General features: G+C 33.7%; 1 protein-coding gene and 1 pseudogene across 2 annotated transcripts; both read left to right on the forward strand.

Moving 5' to 3' along the window:
- The first annotated feature begins 3,129 nt into the window (after positions 1-3,129).
- Positions 3,130-5,242, forward strand: LOC143578623 (IRK-interacting protein-like). Its single transcript, XM_077062138.1, has 2 exons — positions 3,130-3,277; positions 3,644-5,242. Exons 1-2 carry the CDS (start codon positions 3,209-3,211, stop codon positions 4,997-4,999), a joined length of 1,425 nt encoding a protein of 474 aa, XP_076918253.1. The 5' UTR covers positions 3,130-3,208; the 3' UTR covers positions 5,000-5,242.
- A 4,036-nt stretch (positions 5,243-9,278) lies between these two features.
- On the forward strand, positions 9,279-20,087 carry LOC143578624 (SNARE-interacting protein KEULE-like; annotated as a pseudogene). Its single transcript, XR_013143308.1, has 21 exons — positions 9,279-9,634; positions 12,234-12,292; positions 12,375-12,456; positions 12,547-12,625; positions 13,391-13,441; positions 13,557-13,653; positions 13,732-13,764; positions 14,318-14,443; positions 14,615-14,810; positions 15,194-15,277; positions 15,396-15,494; positions 15,585-15,658; positions 16,444-16,540; positions 16,620-16,745; positions 17,514-17,609; positions 17,707-17,826; positions 18,360-18,437; positions 18,756-18,938; positions 19,057-19,147; positions 19,628-19,717; positions 19,843-20,087. The product of XR_013143308.1 is annotated as an SNARE-interacting protein KEULE-like (transcript).
- The last annotated feature ends 392 nt before the right edge of the window (positions 20,088-20,479 follow it).

The raw sequence follows: 20,479 nt of genomic DNA on the forward strand, positions 1-20,479 counted from the left end.
CTTTCAACTCTATAACTCTATAATTCCTTTACACCAAATTCACTATATATTGATCCTCCATCTATATATAAACAGTTTTTCGGGCCCGACCAAGAAGCCCAGGACGTGGAGGAGGAACAGGCGGTTACGAGTGCGATTATGCTCGCGACACAGTATATGAGTTCCGTTACGGGTGCGATTAGCTCTCCACCCCCCGTTTCAACAAGAGCATATATCGAACGAGATCGTGCCAAAGCCAACAACCGGTTGATGGCGGATTACTTTTGCGACACGCCGAGATACAAGAACCCGAAGACCTTTAGGCGTCGTTCTTGGATGTCTAGAAATTTATTTATGCGCATCACCAATGATTTGGAGCGTGAGTTTGATTACTTTAAGCAAAAGCCTGACGCTCGAGGGACGCTAGGATTCACGGCTATTCAGAAGGTTACGTTAGCCGTGCGCGTGCTCGCCTACGGAAACACGACCGACATCAACGACGAGTATTTAAAGATGGCCGAAAAAACAACTCGGTACACCTTGGAGTATTTTTGTTACGGTACGTTTTGTTTTTTTTAAATAGTTTATCACTTGTTTACTGTGATCATTTATTTTATAAAAATTTTGTAAAATATAGGAATATTTAAACTATATGAACCACATTATCTGAGAGAGCCCAACGTTAACGATCTACAACGTCTTTACGAGGCACATACAAGGGTGCATGGTTTCCCCGGCATGATAGGAAGTGTAGATTGCATGCATTGGGAATGAGCTAATTGTCCAACTGCATGGCGAGGTCAATTCACACGAGGTGACCAAAAGGGACCAACGGTCAGCCTTCAAGCGATCGCTTCATACGACCTTTGGATTTGGTCGGCATTCTTTGGTGTTCCCGGTTCCAACAATGACATAACCGTCTTAGAGCAGTCTCCTGTGATGGAGAGTTACATATCTGCGACCGTTCCCGTCGCTTCTTTTTGGGCTAACGATAACTTCTACGATCATGGGTACTATCTAGGTGATGGAATATATCCAGAGTTCGCGATAATTGTTAAAACATTCAGAGAACCGATGGATGAAAAAAGACAGTATTTTAAGAAAGTGCAAGAGTCTGCGAGAAAGGATATCGAGAGGTGTTTTGATGTTCTTCAACAACGATGGCATTATGTTAAAAAACCTTGTCGACTGTGGTCTTTAGAAAGAATGAGATGTGCTATGTATGCGTGTATCATAATGCATAACATGATCATCGAGGACGAGGGAAGAGCAATATGTCCAACTTTCATACCGGACCCGGATCCACCACGGACTCCAGCAAGTATGGAGCAACGACTCGAAAATTCGGATTCCGTGCGGTCAAGAGAGATACATAACGCACTAAAGTTGGATTTGGTCCAACATCTTTGGATGTATCGGCCTCTTCCTGGTGAAAACGATGATCAAAACGAGGGCAACAATGAAGACGATGATGAAGACAACGACGACGATGGCGAAGACGATGAAAACGACGACGAAGACGACGACGAAGAGGGCGAAGACGACGACGAATAGTTTTTTTTTATTTTCTTGTAATATTTATTTAATAAAATATTATTGTTATTTGATTATTCTTATTAAAAAAAAATTTTAAAAAAACAAAAAGTGTAAAGTGACTGGGCGCCACGTGGCGCATAACTCCTGAATGTGGAGAGTTATGACTACAACCTGTTTTTGTACAAAACCATAACTCTGACTGGGCGCCACGTGACGCATAACCCCTAGTAGTGGAGCTTTATGACTACACATGATCTTAACTCTTGCTGTTAGGATTTTAAAATAAATGTGTTTTCTAAGTATTCTTTAAATGCAAGTTTCAGAATGACAATACATTTTTGTCATTTTGGTCCCCTAGAGTTGATAGAATGTCATGTGGATGCATATTATGATTTCACTCCACCATCATACACTTTTAATTATTAGATAATCTCATTGCTAATGGTACGTGGGTGGATTTTGTGTTCATCATATATTCATATGTAACATCTAACTATCATATTGTTTGAAGTATTTTGATACTAAATTAAATGGACAAGTATTTCATATATTTTTTTATCAGAATACCTAACTATTGCTATTAGTATTTTCAAATAAATGTGTTTTATCAGTATTCTTATACATATCTTTACTAATAAAAGAGAGGTGTATTTAATAACCGAGAGAGCCGAAAAAAATTGGGGGGGGGGGGGGAGGGGGTAGTGAGAATGTATATAAAGACAACACGTGACATGAGAAACTTTTATTTATTACGTAGATATATAGATTTTCAAACAACTTTTTTTAGTCTAAATAGTATATTATCTAAATTTTATCAATTGGTTAGGCTATGTGTATGGAGGGGCTACAAATTAGAGGGGGGGGGGAGGTAAGTGTTAGGGGTGTAGTCTAATATATATATCACACACCCATATATAATAATAAAATAATAATATTCTTCAAACAATGGCAGGCGACACCACCCACCTCCACCCTATCTCCTCTTTGGCGCCCATCTCGCTGAGATTTGCCACCCACTACACACACCCTTACAAAATGTAAGATAAGTTTTAAGACTTTGTAAGCGCGTCAAGGTTATCACTTTAAGCAACCGAGTAAACAGGCAAAACGAATCGCTAGGTGTACCTCCTCGTTGGCACCCATCATAACGAATTTTTAATAAACAAGTCAAATTTATCATTTTAGTAAACATGCAAAACTTATCATTTTCAATAAACGAATCAGATCACCATTTTTAATGAACCAGTCAAAATTATTATTTTATTGAACATCCTATAAGTTTTAATTTTAATATTTAAAAAAAAAACTAGTTTATAAATTAGTTAACAACTAACACATTTAAGAACTTTATTTACCTCTCAACTACGTGTGTGTGAAAACAAAACAACCGTATTCATATGCAACTTTCTAATAATAATAATAATAATAATAATAATAATAATAATAAAGATGATATAGCAGACGAGAGGTGATGAGGAAGAAGTTGATATATCATATATTCATATATATATATATATATGTATTATATATATAGCTGCTGCAGTCAAACTCTGGGACCCACCCATGACGAATTAATTAACCGACCCGGATTGCGATCATTCAATTCAAACACACGCAGATATTTGTTTACAGATCTGACGGTGAGTCTGTATTATTATCTGATGTATCACAAACATTAATTCATTCATCTTCTATGGCTGCAGCTTCATCTTCTTCTTCTTCTTCTTCTTCTTCTCCTCATCTTCATCATCCTTTCACTCCTGTAAGTTTGATAACATATTTTCAACATGTTACTTTACTTATATTTATCGGTTAGTCACGTTATAATATAAGCCTAGAATTATTGTTTAAGTGTTACTAGGATTTATTTAGGAATTAGAGTTATAGTAACAAAACATAAAAAAACATGTTTGTGTGTTTTAGTATATGAGTTTTTTGTTTTATTTATTATTTGTTTGCGAATTATTAGGAATTAGAGTTACACTAAAAAAAACATGTTTGTTTTAGTATGTGAGTTTTCATTGTTAATAATATTATGAGAGTTCCATAAAATCATTGTGTTAGTTGTTACTTTGGTCTAATTAATTTTCAACAAAATATTTTTTTTAATGGTTTTTGTAATTTGTAGATACATGAATGTGAAAGAGAAAATGAAGATGAGTTTAGTAACCAAACAAGTGCAAAAGCTACACCAAGTGATTATTTAGAAACTTACAAAGAATCATATTATGTTCATCAACCCACACCTCTCCACCAAAACCCGAAAGGAGCCTTGAAATCGTCGAAAAAGAGGTTGGAATCACGGGGTGATGACCGAGGGGTGTTGTTTAACAAATGCCGACCGAGTGCTCGGGAAAAGTTCGCGGTGGTTCCGTTTGAAACCACTGCGGTCGGGCGTCGGTCCGACGCTAGCCCGAATGGTTTGTTCAAGACGATATTTTCGTCTATTGTTAATAAGTCCCCGAGATCGGCTTCATCTTTGTCGGAACGGGTTACTCCCGCGCACGGGAAGGAGGAGCAATGGAAGAGTACGGTGGCCGAACTTTCGCATAAACTCGCTCACGCTACGAAAAAACGCGATGAAGCGATTCTCGAAGCTTCTCGGTTAAAGTTCTCGGTTACCGAGCTCGAAAAGAAGCTAAACAAACTCGAAATATATTGTCGGAATCTTAAAACCGGGCTTGATAATTGCACGAGACATGAACCGAAACACGAACCGATTAAGATTGGGGACCATGATACCGTGATTGAGCATTTTCTTGTTTCGGTATCGGAGTCCCGAGCCTCGATGAGGCATCTCAGCCGTTCGCTAACCGTACAGCTCCCGCAAATCGATGGTGGGAAGTTTTACGATCGTATAAAGTTACTTCTTCAACCTTACGAAATTACAATATCCGCGTCGACAAACCCTAGAGTTTTGATTATGTACCTTGAAGCTCTTCTCACACACGCGTTTTATGAGGATTTTGAATCGGCCGGGTTTAAAAGATCCGGGTCGGGCCATGTTCTTAACCCGATTCACAAGTGTGAAGAAAATTTCAAATGTTTTTTGAAATTAAAAGAGTTAAGTTGGGAAGCAGTTTTAAATAATGGAACTAAACAGTTTAGTGAGGAGTTTAGTAAGTTTTGTGACCGGAAGATGAGTGAGGTGGTGGGGATGTTGGTGTGGACCCGGGCTTGGCCCGAACCTCTTTTGCAAGCGTTTTTTGGCGCATGTAAAGCGGTTTGGTTGGTACACTTATTGGCTAACTCGGTTCATCCGGCGTTACCTATTTTTAGGGTGGAGAAAGGGGCCAGGTTTGATCCGGTTTATATGGAGGATATAGGTGGGGACAAAGTGAGGAGGTTTGAGGGACCAACGGTTCGAGTGATGGTCGAACCGGGGTTTTATATTTACGGGAATGTGGTTAAGTGCAAGGTTATATGCAAGTATCATAGCAACAATGGGTTCATACATGGTTCACCTAATAGTACCCCTTTATGATTAGTTAATGGTTGAATTAACCTTTTGGGTCAATTAAAAAGTTTTTTTTTAATGACATGGATGTGTTTAGGATATTATTGTTATTAAAATATGGATCAAAGTGAAAAAATGTTTGTTGTGTTGGTCTTGTCTTGCACATTTGTTGTTGATGATGTTTGAATTATGTTTGGCTAAAGTGGTTTAAATTGGGATCCAAACAACGTGAGATGTTTGACTTGGTACATTTTTTTATTGTCTTTTCTTTTGTCATGAAATTTTTGATTGGTTAGTAAAAGATCCTTTTTTTGCTTTCACAGAAATGAAACATAATGACAAATATGGTACTTGTTTCTTTCCAGAATCTTTTCTTTTCATATGAGTTTAATAATTTTTTTTAAGAATCATTTGTTGAGAGAAATTTAAAATACAATTAATATTACTTATTATGTTTAAGATATAAAAAAAAATAAAAACACATTATTTAAAGTACATCTTAAAGATTTAAAGAGTTGGTAGTATACACTACACATCAATCACTATGGTTAGGCCACCCGTAGTGGATAACCTTTCTGGGTGAAAAGTGGGCGAGCAGGGCGAGAACACCGCCCCCTCCCCCCCACCCCCTTCGACGATATGTGGGGCGAAATTGAGGGGGGAACCAACTATTTTTTGGGCGATATGTGTAGTGTGTGTATATATATATTAAATATTATTATTATATATGTTTGTGTGTAGTGTGTGTGTGCGTGTGTGTATATATATATATATATATATATATATATATATATATATTAGACTACAACACCATTACACCCCAAACACAAATTCTTACCCTTTGCTGACTGGGCGTCACGTGTCGCAATTCGCCCAATTTGTAGCCCCTCCAGTATACATACCCTTAAGGTTGTTGAGAATTGTGTATGTGTGTTTAGAGGATCTTTTTATTCAAACCCAATAAACAAGACACTAGATAACTTGTCTTTTCTCGGTTTAGAAATGTTGACACACCGTTATAATAGTGCATCTAAACTAGTTGCAATGTTTAAACACATTACAATGATCAATGACGTGTCTAAATCCATTACAAGATATCATGTTATTATAATGGTGCGTTCAAACCAGTGAACCACTATTATGTTACGTTTAAAAACCACTTATGATTTAACGTGTACATGTATCAATCCCCTTAAAATATACTTGTCGTGCTGCGGATACTTCATAAACCTCACATGCATTTTCTGCTGCTATCAAAACTCGTCCTCTTATGTACAGAATACGGTGGGTTCAAAAGACAAGTTGCCATACACAAGAGGCAAAATCTTGAATTGGAATCTTGTTAATGTGCATATTGGCTAAAGGATAAGAGGACATGGAATATTTTGAGCTTCGGTTTTTGTTCAAATTTGCACCTTACTTGATTGTATTTTTGTATAATTTCCAACATTTTGTTTTATTTACTGGTTTATTAAATACATAATAATACAAATAATAATACAAAGATGTAAAAATATTTAACTGTCTTTCAAAATTAACAAAATATAAAAAAATGAACCAAGTTGATATCACGTTTATTTTATTTTTTTGATATAAGAATCACTTTTTTGTTGGGTTCAGTTGAGAGAGACTGGTCAAGCCCATGGGCCTAGTGAAAGAACATGGCTTTCTTTTTCAAAGTATTCAAATTTCTTCATGTGAGCCTCCAATTTAGGGCCGTCCAAACCGTTCGTCGCTCAAACTCGCTCGCCGCTAGCTTGAAAATTGCTCGGAAAATGCTCGCTCGTTTTTTCGCTCGATTGAAAACGAGCCTCTCTGCTCGGTTCGGTTTGTAAACGAGCCAAGCAACGAGCAAGGGTTTGCTCGGCTCGGCTCGGCTCGAATATTTTTAATTTATTTTATATATAATTATATATGAACAAATATATAAATATATGGACAAAACACATAAATATAAGCTTACAATTATTTTTACCCTTAAAATTTTTCATATTCCATCAATTTATAGTTTTATTTGTTCAATTTCAAATTTTTAGAATACTTAAAGTTTGTTTACATGATCATTTTTGTTCAATTTCAAATTTTTAGAATACTTAAAGTTTGTTTACATGATCATTATATCTCACTCTAAACTTATATTTACTAAAAATTTACAATATATTTCATGTTTGTCTAAAAACTACTAATTTATTTATAAAATGTATTATTTACAACCTTCAAATTTGTTTCTTATTGAAAATTTTAAAGTGAAAAAGAAATATATAATGCTCGAAATCGCTCGATGTTCGATCGAAAAATGCTCGATTTGATTTTTGCTCGTTTCGGTTTTCTCTCGGTTCGAATTTCAGCCGCTCGGTTCGGTTCGGTTGTAAACGAGCCAAGCAACGAGCAACCCTTCGCTCAGTTCGGCTCAGCTCGTGAACAGCCCTACTCCAATTTAACCTTTTGATTTTATTAATTTTCATTTTCTTTAAATTTAGTTTTAAGTGTAAGTAGTGTTCGTTTCTCTGTATTCTTGTATTATTTGTGTATTTTACTTTCATTATTTCGTAAGTATGTCATTCATTTATACTTTTACTATATTAATTAAGAGGAGTAATAGTTTTACCTATTGAATCAAAGTCGAAAGTGCGAAAACCCGTAAAATTGAGGTACATTTTAGAAAAAAATCAAGTAAATTGGAGACGAAGAGAGAGGACTCAAAATACTCGATGAGAGTTTCTCTCTTTGATATCGGCTTTTATACAAGTACATGAATAAAATATCAACACGACCCTACATGTTCGACACTTGATAGTTAGTCCATAATCCTTCTAACATATGCGACTTTTTGATTTTATAAATCGTGTATATATATGTATATCGTTTCATAACATGGTTCTTTATATTTCAAAGTTAAACAAGTGACGAAAGACTTTGAATTGTTACAAAAATTAACTATTAGTTAAAGTTTGCTCATATTTGTTTGGCTGTGAGTCTCATTTGTTATGAAAGTTTTTTTTTATTTTCTTTTATTATTATTGACCTAAACAAATAATTTATCTAACATATGTAGGGAGACATTGAGTTAATACATAGATAAATTTTATTTTCTAAAATAGGAAAATGAGAAAGATTACGGAGGCTTAACAATAGCCATAACCAATGTTTGGTTATGGAAGAATGCTTAATCATAACTATAATCGAATGATCGGTTAACCATAAATCAGTTAATTGTTGATCTCTTTAATTTCCAATATATATATATATATATATATATATATATATATATATATATATATATATTTCTTTGCTCTAGTTGAGAGTTCATTTATGGTGTAAAAAATGAAAATAGAGTTAAACTTAACTAGGGAAGGTTCATGTACAATTTGATCTTAACATGAGTACGTAGGACATAATATAAATTTATTTAAAAATGCGAACGTAAGAAACAATACCAACTACAATATCAATCTACATAGACAATGACTTATAATAACAAAGAAAAGAACCTAAAAATTACAACAAAAGAATCAAAATCAAGAACAAAATAATAACAACATATACCAGCAAATACTTATAATAGCAAAAGAAAACATCTAGTAATAACAACAAAATATAAATATGCAAATACTTATAACGTCTCGTAATCGAAAATTAGCAAATACGAACAAAAAATAGCAGCAAACACCTATAAAAATAAACCTAATCATAACAACAAATTGGTTCTCACCGTTTTCATGTTAAAAATAAAATGTATTTGATCATGTTTCAAACTTTACCAATACACGTATAAAATTTGAGAAAAAAATCCATAAACATACAAGCAGGGCCGGCTCCGATAAGACGAAATTTTTTTTGGGCCAAAGGCGAAATTTTTTTTGGATTATAGTAAAAGAAACATTTTGTTGGGTTTAAACAATGTAATTTTAAGTGGTCTTACTTGGTTATGATTTGAGTTGTGTAAAAAAATTTTGTATAAAAATAAACTTAAAAATGTCTCAAATAAGACCAAGCTATTGTTTATGTAATTATGTTGAAACATTGATTATACATATTTTGTTTCATAAAAATACATAAAAAATTTTTTTTAAAAAAAATTCGAGCCTAGCGGGATGTCGGGCCTATGGCCGTCGACTACCCTGCCACACCCTTGGGCCGGGCCTGCATACAAAGTTCAGTTCAGTTCAGTTCTGGCTAAAGTCAGTCAATGAAAACTTATTAACAGTAAATTCTGTAATCATAAACGAACGGTCGGTTCATATTCACTTTCCAATAACCGTTAGTATTCGGTTATGGTTTGATTTTTGCTCACAGCTAGACAGCATCAACGACCACGTCTAATAACCGTCCAAAACACCCACCCGTGACCCGACCCGATTCACAACTACCTATCGGGTCCGGGTCATTTCAGTTACGAACAAGTCAACCCAAAATTGACCTTCTTCACGCGTCACGCCCTCTTTCACGACTCATTCATAACCATCATCCAACTAATAATAATAATAATAATAATAATAATAATAATAATAATAATATCATTTCTTCAATTGATTCACGCACTGTGTATGTGTAACAAACAAGCAAACAATAAGCTAATTGAATCAACAGCCATGTCGATATCGGATTCTGATACGTCTTCTCAAAGCGAATACAAAAACTTCCGTCAAATTACTCGTGATCGTGAGTTCGTTTTCGTAATTTTAATTCTGTAGTGTATGTTTTGTGTATAATTGATCGTGTAGTTCGTATAGTTCATTGTATGAATTTGTATAATACATCTAATTATATGAAACCGTAGTGTATGTATGCTTTATTGCTTTATGTTATTATGTATAGTTTATATTTCATGTTCAGTTATTTGATCATCAGACGGTAATCTATATATATATATATATATATATATATATATATATATATATATATATAGAATTGAGTTAGATGAGGTTCAAATATGGAAACCTATAGTTTGCGGTGTTCGAATCATAATTTGTTGCACTTAGGGTTGTTAACGAGCCGAGCCGAATCGAGCTCGAGCGCGGATCGTTTTGACTACGAGAGCTCGAGCGCTTTTTTGAAGCTCGAGAGTTTTTTATTTTCAGTTCGCGCTTGGCTCGTTTATTATTTATTAACGACATTTTTAGTTATTTGTATACATTTTGAGAAAAATATTAAATGAACGAGCCTAAGCTTGGCTCGAGCTCAGTTGTGTAGTGTGATTTAGTACATAAAAAGCTTAAAATACACAAGGATCAATGAGCTTAAATGATAATATTCCTATACAAGGCATGAGCGCGATAACTAAACTTGCTTAATTTGAGGCTTGGGCTCTCGATAAGGCTTAACTCATTTTGGGCCTTTTATCGATCCGATCTCGAGTAGTTTGCGAGCGGCTTGACTCATTGTATGAATAATTATAATACATCTAATTTTATGAAACTGTAGTGTATGCTTTATGTATAGTTTCTATTTCTTGCTCAGTTATTTGATTAGACGGAAGTATATATAGAATTGAGTTTATATGAGGATTCAAATATGGAAACCTATAATAGTTTGTGGTGTTCGAATCATGATTTGTTGCACTTAGGGTTGTTAACGAGTTCGTTTTGACTTACGAGAGCTCGAGCTCTTTTTTTTAAGCTCGAGATTGGCTCGAGAGTTGTTTTTACAAGCTCAAGCTCGGCTAGTTTATTATTTATTAACTTCTAGACATTTTTAATTATTTGTATATATTTTGAGAAAAAACTTAAATGAGCTTAATGTCACGGAGTTACTCCTCAGACTCCGTGTGGCGCCCGAAGGCCAGCCAATCGGTCTGCTCATGATCAGGGTTTGCTGGTTTCGTCCTGCCTTGGACTCATCAGGCGAGCGGCAACAGCTCGCAACCAGCGATGCATTCGTCGTGCAAGCACGACTCGTTTTGACTTACAAGAGCTAGAGCTCTTTTTTTGAAGCTCAAGGTTGGCTCAAGAGTTGTTTTTTCAAGCTCGAGCTCGGCTAGTTTATTATTTATTAAGTTATAGACATTATTAATTATTTTTATACTTTTTGAGAAAAACCTTAAACGAGCCAAAGCTCAGCTTGAGCTCAGTTGTGTAGTGTGAAATTAGTACATAAAAAGCTTAAAAATACACAAGGCTCATTAAGGCTCAACGAGTCTAAACGATAATTCGTATACACGGCTTGAGCTCGATAACTAAACTTGCTTTATTTGAGGCTTGGGCTCGGCACGTTTCAGGCTTTTTATTGATCCAATCTCGAGTAGCTCGCGAGCGGCTCGGCTCGTTGACACCTCTAGTTGCAATATTTTGTTATTCTTGTTTGTGTTTTTAAAATTGTATAACAATTCTGGTAGTTTATGCACTAGGTCAACAAAGTTGGTGTAGAACTTGTGGTTTGATCAGGTTAGCATAGTTTTGGTTTTTGTTTGAATTAGTGTATGAAAAATCAAATTTAGTAAGTTTGTGCTTTTTTGGTTTGTTATGGTGATATAAGATGCTTTAACTTCAGATGATCATTCTGGAACTTGCTATACGGGAATTTTTGCTTAATGCGTTAAATATGAAATGAAGATTATTTATTAGTTATAACTTAAATGCGTGAATCATTCCAAACCGAGTTAGATTATGTTAAGTTAATAATAGAAGTTATACTTCACTAGACATCTCAAGTTTTGACTGGGAATACTGGAAGAAGCAGATGCTTATTGTTTGAAATTTGTTATGCGAAGCACAATGAAACTTACAAAAGAGGAAAGCTCAGCCTGCTCAACCTTTTGTGCAATTAAGAAATTGGAAATACTAACTAATTTTTAGTGGTAAAAGATGAGCTGTAACTTTTAAAGTTTTAGATGCTTAGAAGTTCATTGTATGTATGGGCTGCTAGTTACGAGTTTTCACTAGAATATAACAATCTTCGGAATTGATCACTGCACATTCATGATTCATATCAGGATATTAGTGGTCTCTTAGATATTGTTTATTTTATCCATTCTTACTTTTGGCTTGTTGAAGACCTAGTTTCTATGTTATTGGAATAACAAGAAGAAAAAGTACAAGAATATTAAGATTAAGTATTCTATTATTAGTGGTGTTTGCATGCATTTTTAGGAATTTATAAATCTATATATCAGACTTATCATTTGTTGGTTTTGAACATGCTTAACAATCAAATTAACTACCTTTGTTTGATATCAGTGGCTGTTCTACATTGGTTATGTCGTATGTGTAGAGCTGATTTCAATAATAAGTTAGTTAATTCAACAATTACTTCCAACTTGCAGGATTACTCTATGAAATGCTGAGATCAGCAAAAAGACCGGATTCAAAATCAAATTGGAAGGTATGCAACCCTGTACTAATTTGTGCTCTTTTCTGTTGAATCAACATTTATCTTATAATAAAACTGCTCCTATTTTGCTTAGGTGCTGATAATGGATAAAGTGACTGTTAAAATAATGTCATGTTCATACAAGATGGCAGACATAACAGATGAAGGAGTTTCATGTAAGACATAAAAAGCCTGCTTCAAAATGTTTTAAATTCCTTGTTCTTGATATTATGTTTTAGTTTTGTTATGTATTTATCTTTTTGCAGTGGTGGAAGATATAAACAAAAGAAGACAGCCACTGCCCACTATGGATGCAGTGTACTACATCCAGCCAACGAAAGAGAAGTATTTGAAATTCTCACTCTTTTACTTACAATATGTAATTTGAGTTTTACTTGCAAACAGGACAGTTATTATTAGGTTTGTAAACGAACCAAATGAACACGAATGAGGCATGTTTGTGTTTGTTGATTTAACTTTAAACGAACAAACAATCAGACACGAACAGTTAACCGAATGGGGTTTTCTTGTTCGTGTTCGCACGTTACGAAAATGAACGTGTTTGTGTTCGTTCGTTAATAGCATACACGAACGATGCGCAAACGTAACAAACGAACATAACTGAACATAGATGAACGGACATAACTGACCGAACAACAATTACTAGTAAACATGTGCATCAGTCTGTTGGGCCTAAAAAACCCGTAAAACTAGACTAAGTTGTAATAAGGTGATACTTTAATTTCATAAATTTAGACTATTGTAACGCATCCAAAAAAATATTAAATGAATATATAAGCGAACGAACTTAAACAAACGTAAACTAATAAACATAAATCAATGTAAACGAACGAATCTAAACGAATTTAAATGAACAAAGTAATTGAATGTTCACGAATGAACGAACGAGATGTGTGTTCACGTCCATTAATTTAACTATATAAACAAAAAGCTATGTTCATGTTCGCTCGTTTAATAAATAAACGAACAAAAAAGAACTTCCTACCGAATGGTTCACTGAAAGTTCGTTCACAAGCCTAGTTATTAAATCATCTTTATTGACAGATATATTATTATAGTTTATATTAACAAGCGTTTATTATAATGCAGTGTCCGTATTCTCTTGTCTGACATGGCTGGAAGAACACCTCTTTATAGAGAGTATGTGAGATATGAAACACCTTCTTTAATGTTTCTGTTTTTTATGCATCTCATCATGGAAATATGGTATTTAGATCTTGTGGTTATTTAATATTTGTTTTCTTTCTTTTCTCAGTGCCTACGTCTTCTTTAGTTCTTCAGTCCCAAAAGAATTAGTTAATCACATCAAAAAGGAGCCAAGTATAAAATCTCGTTTACGTGCTATGAAAGAGGTTTTAGTTCATCTTTTTATCTTTCTTTTTGTAATATAATATATTATATTTGTATTTACTTTGGAGGGGAATTTGCAGATGAACTTGGAGTACTTCGCTGTTGATAGCCAGGTAACACATTCTGCTAGGCCTGTAAACGAACGTTCATAAACCGTTTGGTGGGAAGTTTATTTAATAAATGAAAGAACTTGAACAAATAATTTGTTCATTTAGAATGAAAGTACACAGACACGTCTAGTTTTTAGTAAGTTTTTAGGCCAAAGATGTTATTGTTCATGTTTAGTTTTAATTGGTGTGCGCTTAGTCATATTCGTTCGTGAACCGGTTTATATTATTAATGAACATAAACGAACACGAACACACTCACTTTCTTAATGAACGAAGATGAACAAGAAAACCTCATTCGTTTAATTGCTCGTGTTCGATTGTTTGTTCGGTTAAAGTTAATTGTTTGGTTCGTTTACAGTGCAACTAAACCAAAAATATCTCTAGTTACTTGATTATATGCACCCCTATTCGTGCATAGTGTTTTTTATAAATTTATAGTTACAATACCTAAGAATTTGAAACCAAGTGGTTGGTTAAAACTTAAAACGAAACTATTGTTACTATTATAAGTTATAATACTACTTTTTGGTTTTGACTAGCTAGTTTTTTACAACAGTGTTTTATAACGGATAACACAATGGCTTTGGAAGAACTTTACGGGAATGAACAAATGACCCGAAAAGGAGATGAATATTTAAACGTGATGGCCGACCGTATAGCAACCGTCTTTGCTTCATTATTGGTATGCTATCTTCCTTTTCTAAACTTATCACTGGAAATAACCACTCTCTATCCTTTGGGATAGAGGTACAGTTTGCCTACATCCCACCTTCCCCATATCCCCTACTAACCAACATTGCTATTGGTGGGATTTCTACTGGTATGATTGACTGATTAATATTAACGCTTTCAGGAGTTTCCTTTTGTACGTTACCGTGCAGCCAAATCCGTTGATCCAACCACAATGACCACAATTTGTGATTTGATACCTACAAAACTTGCTGCTGCTGTTTGGAATTGTCTTATGAAGTATAAATCCTTAAAAGAATTTTAATTTCCCTCAAACAGAAACATGTGATTTGCTCATCTTGGATAGATCAATAGACCAGGTATTCTGTTGACCGACTTTGACTTATGTTGACTATTAGTTGTTACTCTTTGACCTTGAGTTAGTCCGTTCCAACTACTCATGTTAGTTACTTGTATGCACTTAGCTTATATATAGGATTTGACCATGTATTAGTGCCTTGACTGACTTTGATTTGTTGACTATGAGTTGTTAGTCTTTGGCATTGAGTTAGCTAGTTAGTTCATACCGACTAACTCATGATATTTACTTGTATGTACTGAGTTAAGTTTAATTTGTATCATTCTAACAAAAACACAATTAAGGAGATCAATAGACCTGGTTTTTAAACTTTTTATATTAATAACAGAATATAGATTGTGATTTATTATTGAATCTTATTGTTTTGATTTTATCTTCTTCTAGATTGCTCCTATCATTCATGAATGGACATATGATGCTATGTGTCATGATTTACTTAATATGGATGGGAATAAATATGTTCACGAGGTTAGTCTATGGTTTCCAGGCATAAATTGTTCATCAATATACATCTTCCTTTTGCTATTATTCATATCATTATTATTGTTGTTATTGTTATTATACCTCAAGTAATTATATTATTTAGGTTGCAAGCAAAACAGGTGGCCGTCCTGAAAAGAAAGAGGTCCTTCTAGAAGATCATGATCCTGTGTGGCTAGAGATCCGTCATATACATATAGCAGATGTATGCCCCATTGGGTTTTATTATTATTATTATTTTTAATTTTTGTAACTGATGCGTGTAAATGTTCTTTTTTAAATCTTGCCCTATCAGGCTGGTGAACGGTTGCATAACAAGATGACGAGCTTTATGTCAAAGAATAAAGCTGCACAGGTGCATGGTTCAAGGTCTGTTTAATAAGGTTTTTGTTTCTGTGAAAATTCTAAATACACAGCTATGTTTATTTTATTTTTTCTCAAAATTCCAAATTTCCACTATTTATTTTATTGAAAATGGTGGTGTATTCAAAATAATGTATTTTTGTAGGCATGTAGATAAATTGAACGAACATGGGCAAAGCAGCTCGTTCATTTAACTTTAACCGAACAAACGATTGAACACAAACAAATAAACGAATGAGGTTTTCTTGTTCGTGTTCGTCCGTTAAGAAAAGGAGTGTTTCATGTACTTTCGTTAATAATATAAACGAACAGTTCATGAACGTAAACGAAAAAGCATAGCTGAATATAGATGAACGGAAATTTGTTGGGCCTAAAATTTATTAAAACCAGACTATACTGTAACGGGCTTAAAAATTTGGATGACTGTAAATAAATGAACTTAAAACAAATGTAAAGGAACGAAGATAAACAAACATAAATGAACAAACGTAAACAAGCGTTCATGACCATAAATGAGCGAACGAGACATGTGTTTGTGTCCGTTCTTTTATTAAATAAATGAACTTCCTACCAAACGGTTTACGAACAGTTCACTGAACGTTCAGTTCGTTTACACTGTACAGGCCTAATTTTTTTGTTATCGTAAACAACTTTGGAACGTGCTTTGATAGGTCAAATTGTAGATATATACATGTACAAAATTCCCACTGCATCGCACGGGGCAACTCCAACTAGTTTAATTACAAATCATATGTATTTGATAACAATTTTATATTTTTAACTTCTTATAGAGGTGATGGTGAGTTGTCCACACGAGACTTGCAAAAGATGGTTCAAGCATTGCCACAATATAGTGAACAAGTGGACAAACTATCCCTTCATGTTGAGGTAAGTTGATCATGTGTTGACTTATGGTTAAAATTATGTAATGTACGTATGTAATTGTGTATGGATATGATTGACACAGATTGCTGAAAAGATCAACAAGATTATTAGGGAGTCGGGGCTTAAAGAAGTGGGACAGTTAGAACAAGATCTTGTTTTTGGAGACGCGGGAACTAAGGAGGTCATCAACTTCCTTAGAACAAAACTGGTTAGTAATAATTTATAAATTCTGCCTAGTTAAATGAAAAACAAAAACATCTAGGCGTGTAAACAAACCAAATGTTTAGTGAACGATTCGTAAACCGTTTGGCCAGAAGTTCATTTATGTTCATTTATTTAGCAGATGAACGAGTTCAGTTAGTTAAATGAACATTCATGAACACATGTCTGGTTCGTTCATTTAAATCCTTTTATGTTTGTTCATTTATGTTCGCTTATTTATGATTGTTTAAGTTCATTTGTTTTTATATTTATTTAAATTTTTAAGGTTCATTACAATTTAATCTAGTTTTATGGAATTAAAATATTATTTATTACAATTTAGTCTAGTATTATAATACTTTTTAGGCCCAACAGATTGATATTCACGTTTAGTTTTAATTGGTTTACGCTCAGTTATGTTTGTTCATCTATGTTCATTTATGTTCGTTCGTTTACGTTCAAGAGCCGTTTGTTTATACGGTTAACCAGGGGAAAGTTAACGTACAAATGAAATTAATGTGCTAATTGTGAGAATCAAGTAGAGTAACTATATGTACAAGTAGAGTAATTATGTAATTACATCATGGAATAATTACAATTTGTATTTGATCCAAACTCCTGTTAACTAACAAACATGAACAAACACAAACAAGAAAACCTCGTTTGCTTAAGTGTTCGATCGTTAACAAACAGACATGAAATTCCCCATTAGGTTTGTTACAAGCCTAGACATCATCAATGGTATTAAGCACATTATATATGTTTCTTCATGTAGGATGCTCCACGTGAAAGTAAATTACGATTATTAATGATCTATGCCGCAACTCATCCGAATAAATTTGAGAGTGACAAACTTGCAAAGTTAATGGAGGTAATAAAGAAGGGTTTATAATTGCTTTATCAATCTTGTAAGTTATATCCGTTTGGAGCTTATAATTTTTTATTTTTTTTTCATGTATGTTTTCTAGTTAGCTGGACTTCCAGATGATGATAGAAGTGCTGTATACAATATGAGATTTCTCGAGGGTTCATCAGATTCTAAAAAGAGCTCACTCGGTGCCTTCTCTTTAAAATTTGATGCTCACAAGGTATTATAGTTATAATAATTTATTAATATGCATAGTAGTGGTGAGCATGAAACCGAAAGTACCGACCCATAGCCCAAAAATTCAATCCGAAATAACCAAACCCAAACAAAAACTGACTGTTTAATTTTATCTTTTTCATTCAAACCTAACTTTCGATTCACTTTCAGTTTTGCATGTAGTTAAAACTTAAAAGTTAAAACTGGGGAAACAAACTAACCGAATCTATGAATTTTCATATTTAATTTTTGATTTCAAGAATTTATAGGAATTTAAAAATAGTTTTATCAAAATATTTTAGCCTAAATATATAATAATCATTTAATTATTAGTAACAAAAAGATTTAGGCCAAAATTCATTACTTTGGGCCACTTTTTTTTGGTTAAAATTTTTAAGCCCAAATGGTAAAAACCGAAACCAAACGGTTTTCAAAAACTCAAAAAACCGAATTTGTGGCTTATGCTTTGGTTTAGGCCCAAACCCGACACATGCACCGATGCACGCCCCTAAGCGCAGTTTCATGTTACTAATTCAGAAGAAGCATGGGTTAAGAAAAGATCGCGCTGGTGAAGAATCAACTTGGCAGTTATCGCGGTTTTATCCTATGGTTGAGGTATCAATTTCTTTTATTCATGTTCACCTATATAAGAGATCCAACTAAAATTATACATTTTGTTCTTTAGTTGCAAGGGCAAAATGGTTATTTAAAAAAAAAACTAATCAGAAAAAGTTAACACCAGTAGGTGTAAAGGACGAAAATTGTGACAACATATGAACATCAAAGTCGTTTTCTTTACTTATTGAAGTTAAATGGACATGATCTGCAAGTTACTTTATAGCTTATACATAAAGGACAAAACTGTAATTTACCCTAAATAATAATAATGACTAGCAATAATCTGTATCTAACAAATCACACATCATATTTCAGGACCTAATTGAAAAGCTAACCAAAAATGACCTTGAAAGATTATCCTTGTATGAATGATCCAAGTCCCACTTTTCATGGGAGATCACAGTCTGAGTCAGCACCACCTCCACTCGCTCATTCAATGAGATCCAGACGAACCGCAACGTGGGCCCGCCCTCGAGATTCTGAAGACGGGTATTCAAGGTCTCACCATACTACTACTACTACTACTACTACTACTATTATTATTCATCAAAACTAATAGTCTCATAGTTTAAAGATATAAATTGAAACACGAGTTTTTTCTTTGTCTTTGTTGTAGTGATTCTATTCTTCGTCACACGTCTAGTGATTTTAAGAAAATGGGTCGACGCGTTTTTGTATTTATCGTTGGTGGCGCAACCAGATCAGAGGTAATATAAGTAGTTTCTGGTTTAGTTTTTAAGAATTGACGGTTTTATAATAGACACAAAAAGTACCAATAATAAGAGTTAATTACATGGATGGTCCCCGAGGATTGAGGTAAACCCATATTGCAAGCATGACACTTAACTTTAAGAAATTACATTTATGGTCCCGAATAGCTCGAAAGCGTAACACAGATTGTCCTTGACCTTGAAACGGATGGGCGTTTGTACTTTCAATTAAGTGCATGGGAAATGACTAAAATATCTTAATGATACCCTAAAGGGTAATTTTGTCATTTTGCACAGACTTAACTAGGAAGAAATAACGTCCATTCTGTGTTACGCTTCCAAACTATTGGAACCATATACGTAATTTATCAAAGTTAAGGACCATACTTGTAATGTGGGTATACCATTGGGACCATCCGTGTAGTCAACTCTAATAATAATAATAACATAAACTTACATTAAACCCTGTCATTTCAGCTACGAGTTTGTCACAAGTTAACGGATAAATTGAAGAGAGAAATCGTTCTCGGTTCATCTAGTCTTGAAGATCCTCCGCAGTTCATAACGGTCGGTAACTTCCCTATATGCAAAATAAAGTGTAGATGGATTTAAGAAATGCTTACAAAATATTATAAAAAATAAATATTATTTTTTGTTTGTTTGATGACATGTGTTTTATGCTATATTTGCAGAAAATGAAGTTGCTGACTTCAAATGAAATCTCATTAGATGATCTTGAAATTTAGGGATGAATTTGCGGTTGTTGCATTGCTTTCGGTTTGTAATCATGTATGTGTATATGTATATCAGTTTTGTTTCCTGCTATTGGGAAACTGATGTTAAACCAATTCATTTGGTTCCCTTCAAAGAACTTTAAAAAATATTGTATATTTTTCTGAAAGCTGTTGTGTATTTTGTTTTGCTTTTCAAAACTTTGTGAACCTAGTCTAGAATTATAACTAAATTGTATCTAATGTAAAATATTTTTTGGTGTGAGTATATTTGCTTATTTATTTAGAGTAGTCATACGACCAAATTTCCAGAAGCGGAGCTTGCTCAATGCTCATGCTCTAATAATCTTTGCGAATGTATAAAATAAAACTACACTTATAAAATAAATAAAATAATCTATATTGTTTTGATGCTGTCGGTCGAGTCGATTGTACTTGTTCTAGCTATAAAAGCCACTGAAAGTTTTGTAATTGTTTTATTGTTGTCAATTTCTGTTATAAATGTTAATTTTTAAAATTGTGTGACAAATGAAATATATTTCTAATTTGTTTAGTATATAGCGATTTTTTAAAAGCAAAGTTTAGAATGAACAATTAT

Source organism: Bidens hawaiensis, unplaced genomic scaffold (assembly GCF_021521415.1).
Source record: "Bidens hawaiensis isolate Kalapana, Puna unplaced genomic scaffold, B.hawaiensis_p1.1 tig00029315_1, whole genome shotgun sequence".
NCBI classification, from domain to species: Eukaryota; Viridiplantae; Streptophyta; class Magnoliopsida; order Asterales; family Asteraceae; genus Bidens; species Bidens hawaiensis.

Excerpts from the sequence above, each read along its gene's own strand:
- LOC143578623 (XM_077062138.1), top strand. The coding sequence starts at position 3,209 with ATGGCTGCAGCTTCATCTTCTTCTTCTTCTTCTTCTTCTTCTCCTCAT. Across the intron at positions 3,278-3,643 it reads TTCATCATCCTTTCACTCCT|ATACATGAATGTGAAAGAGA; the intron begins GTAAGTTTGATA and ends TGTAATTTGTAG.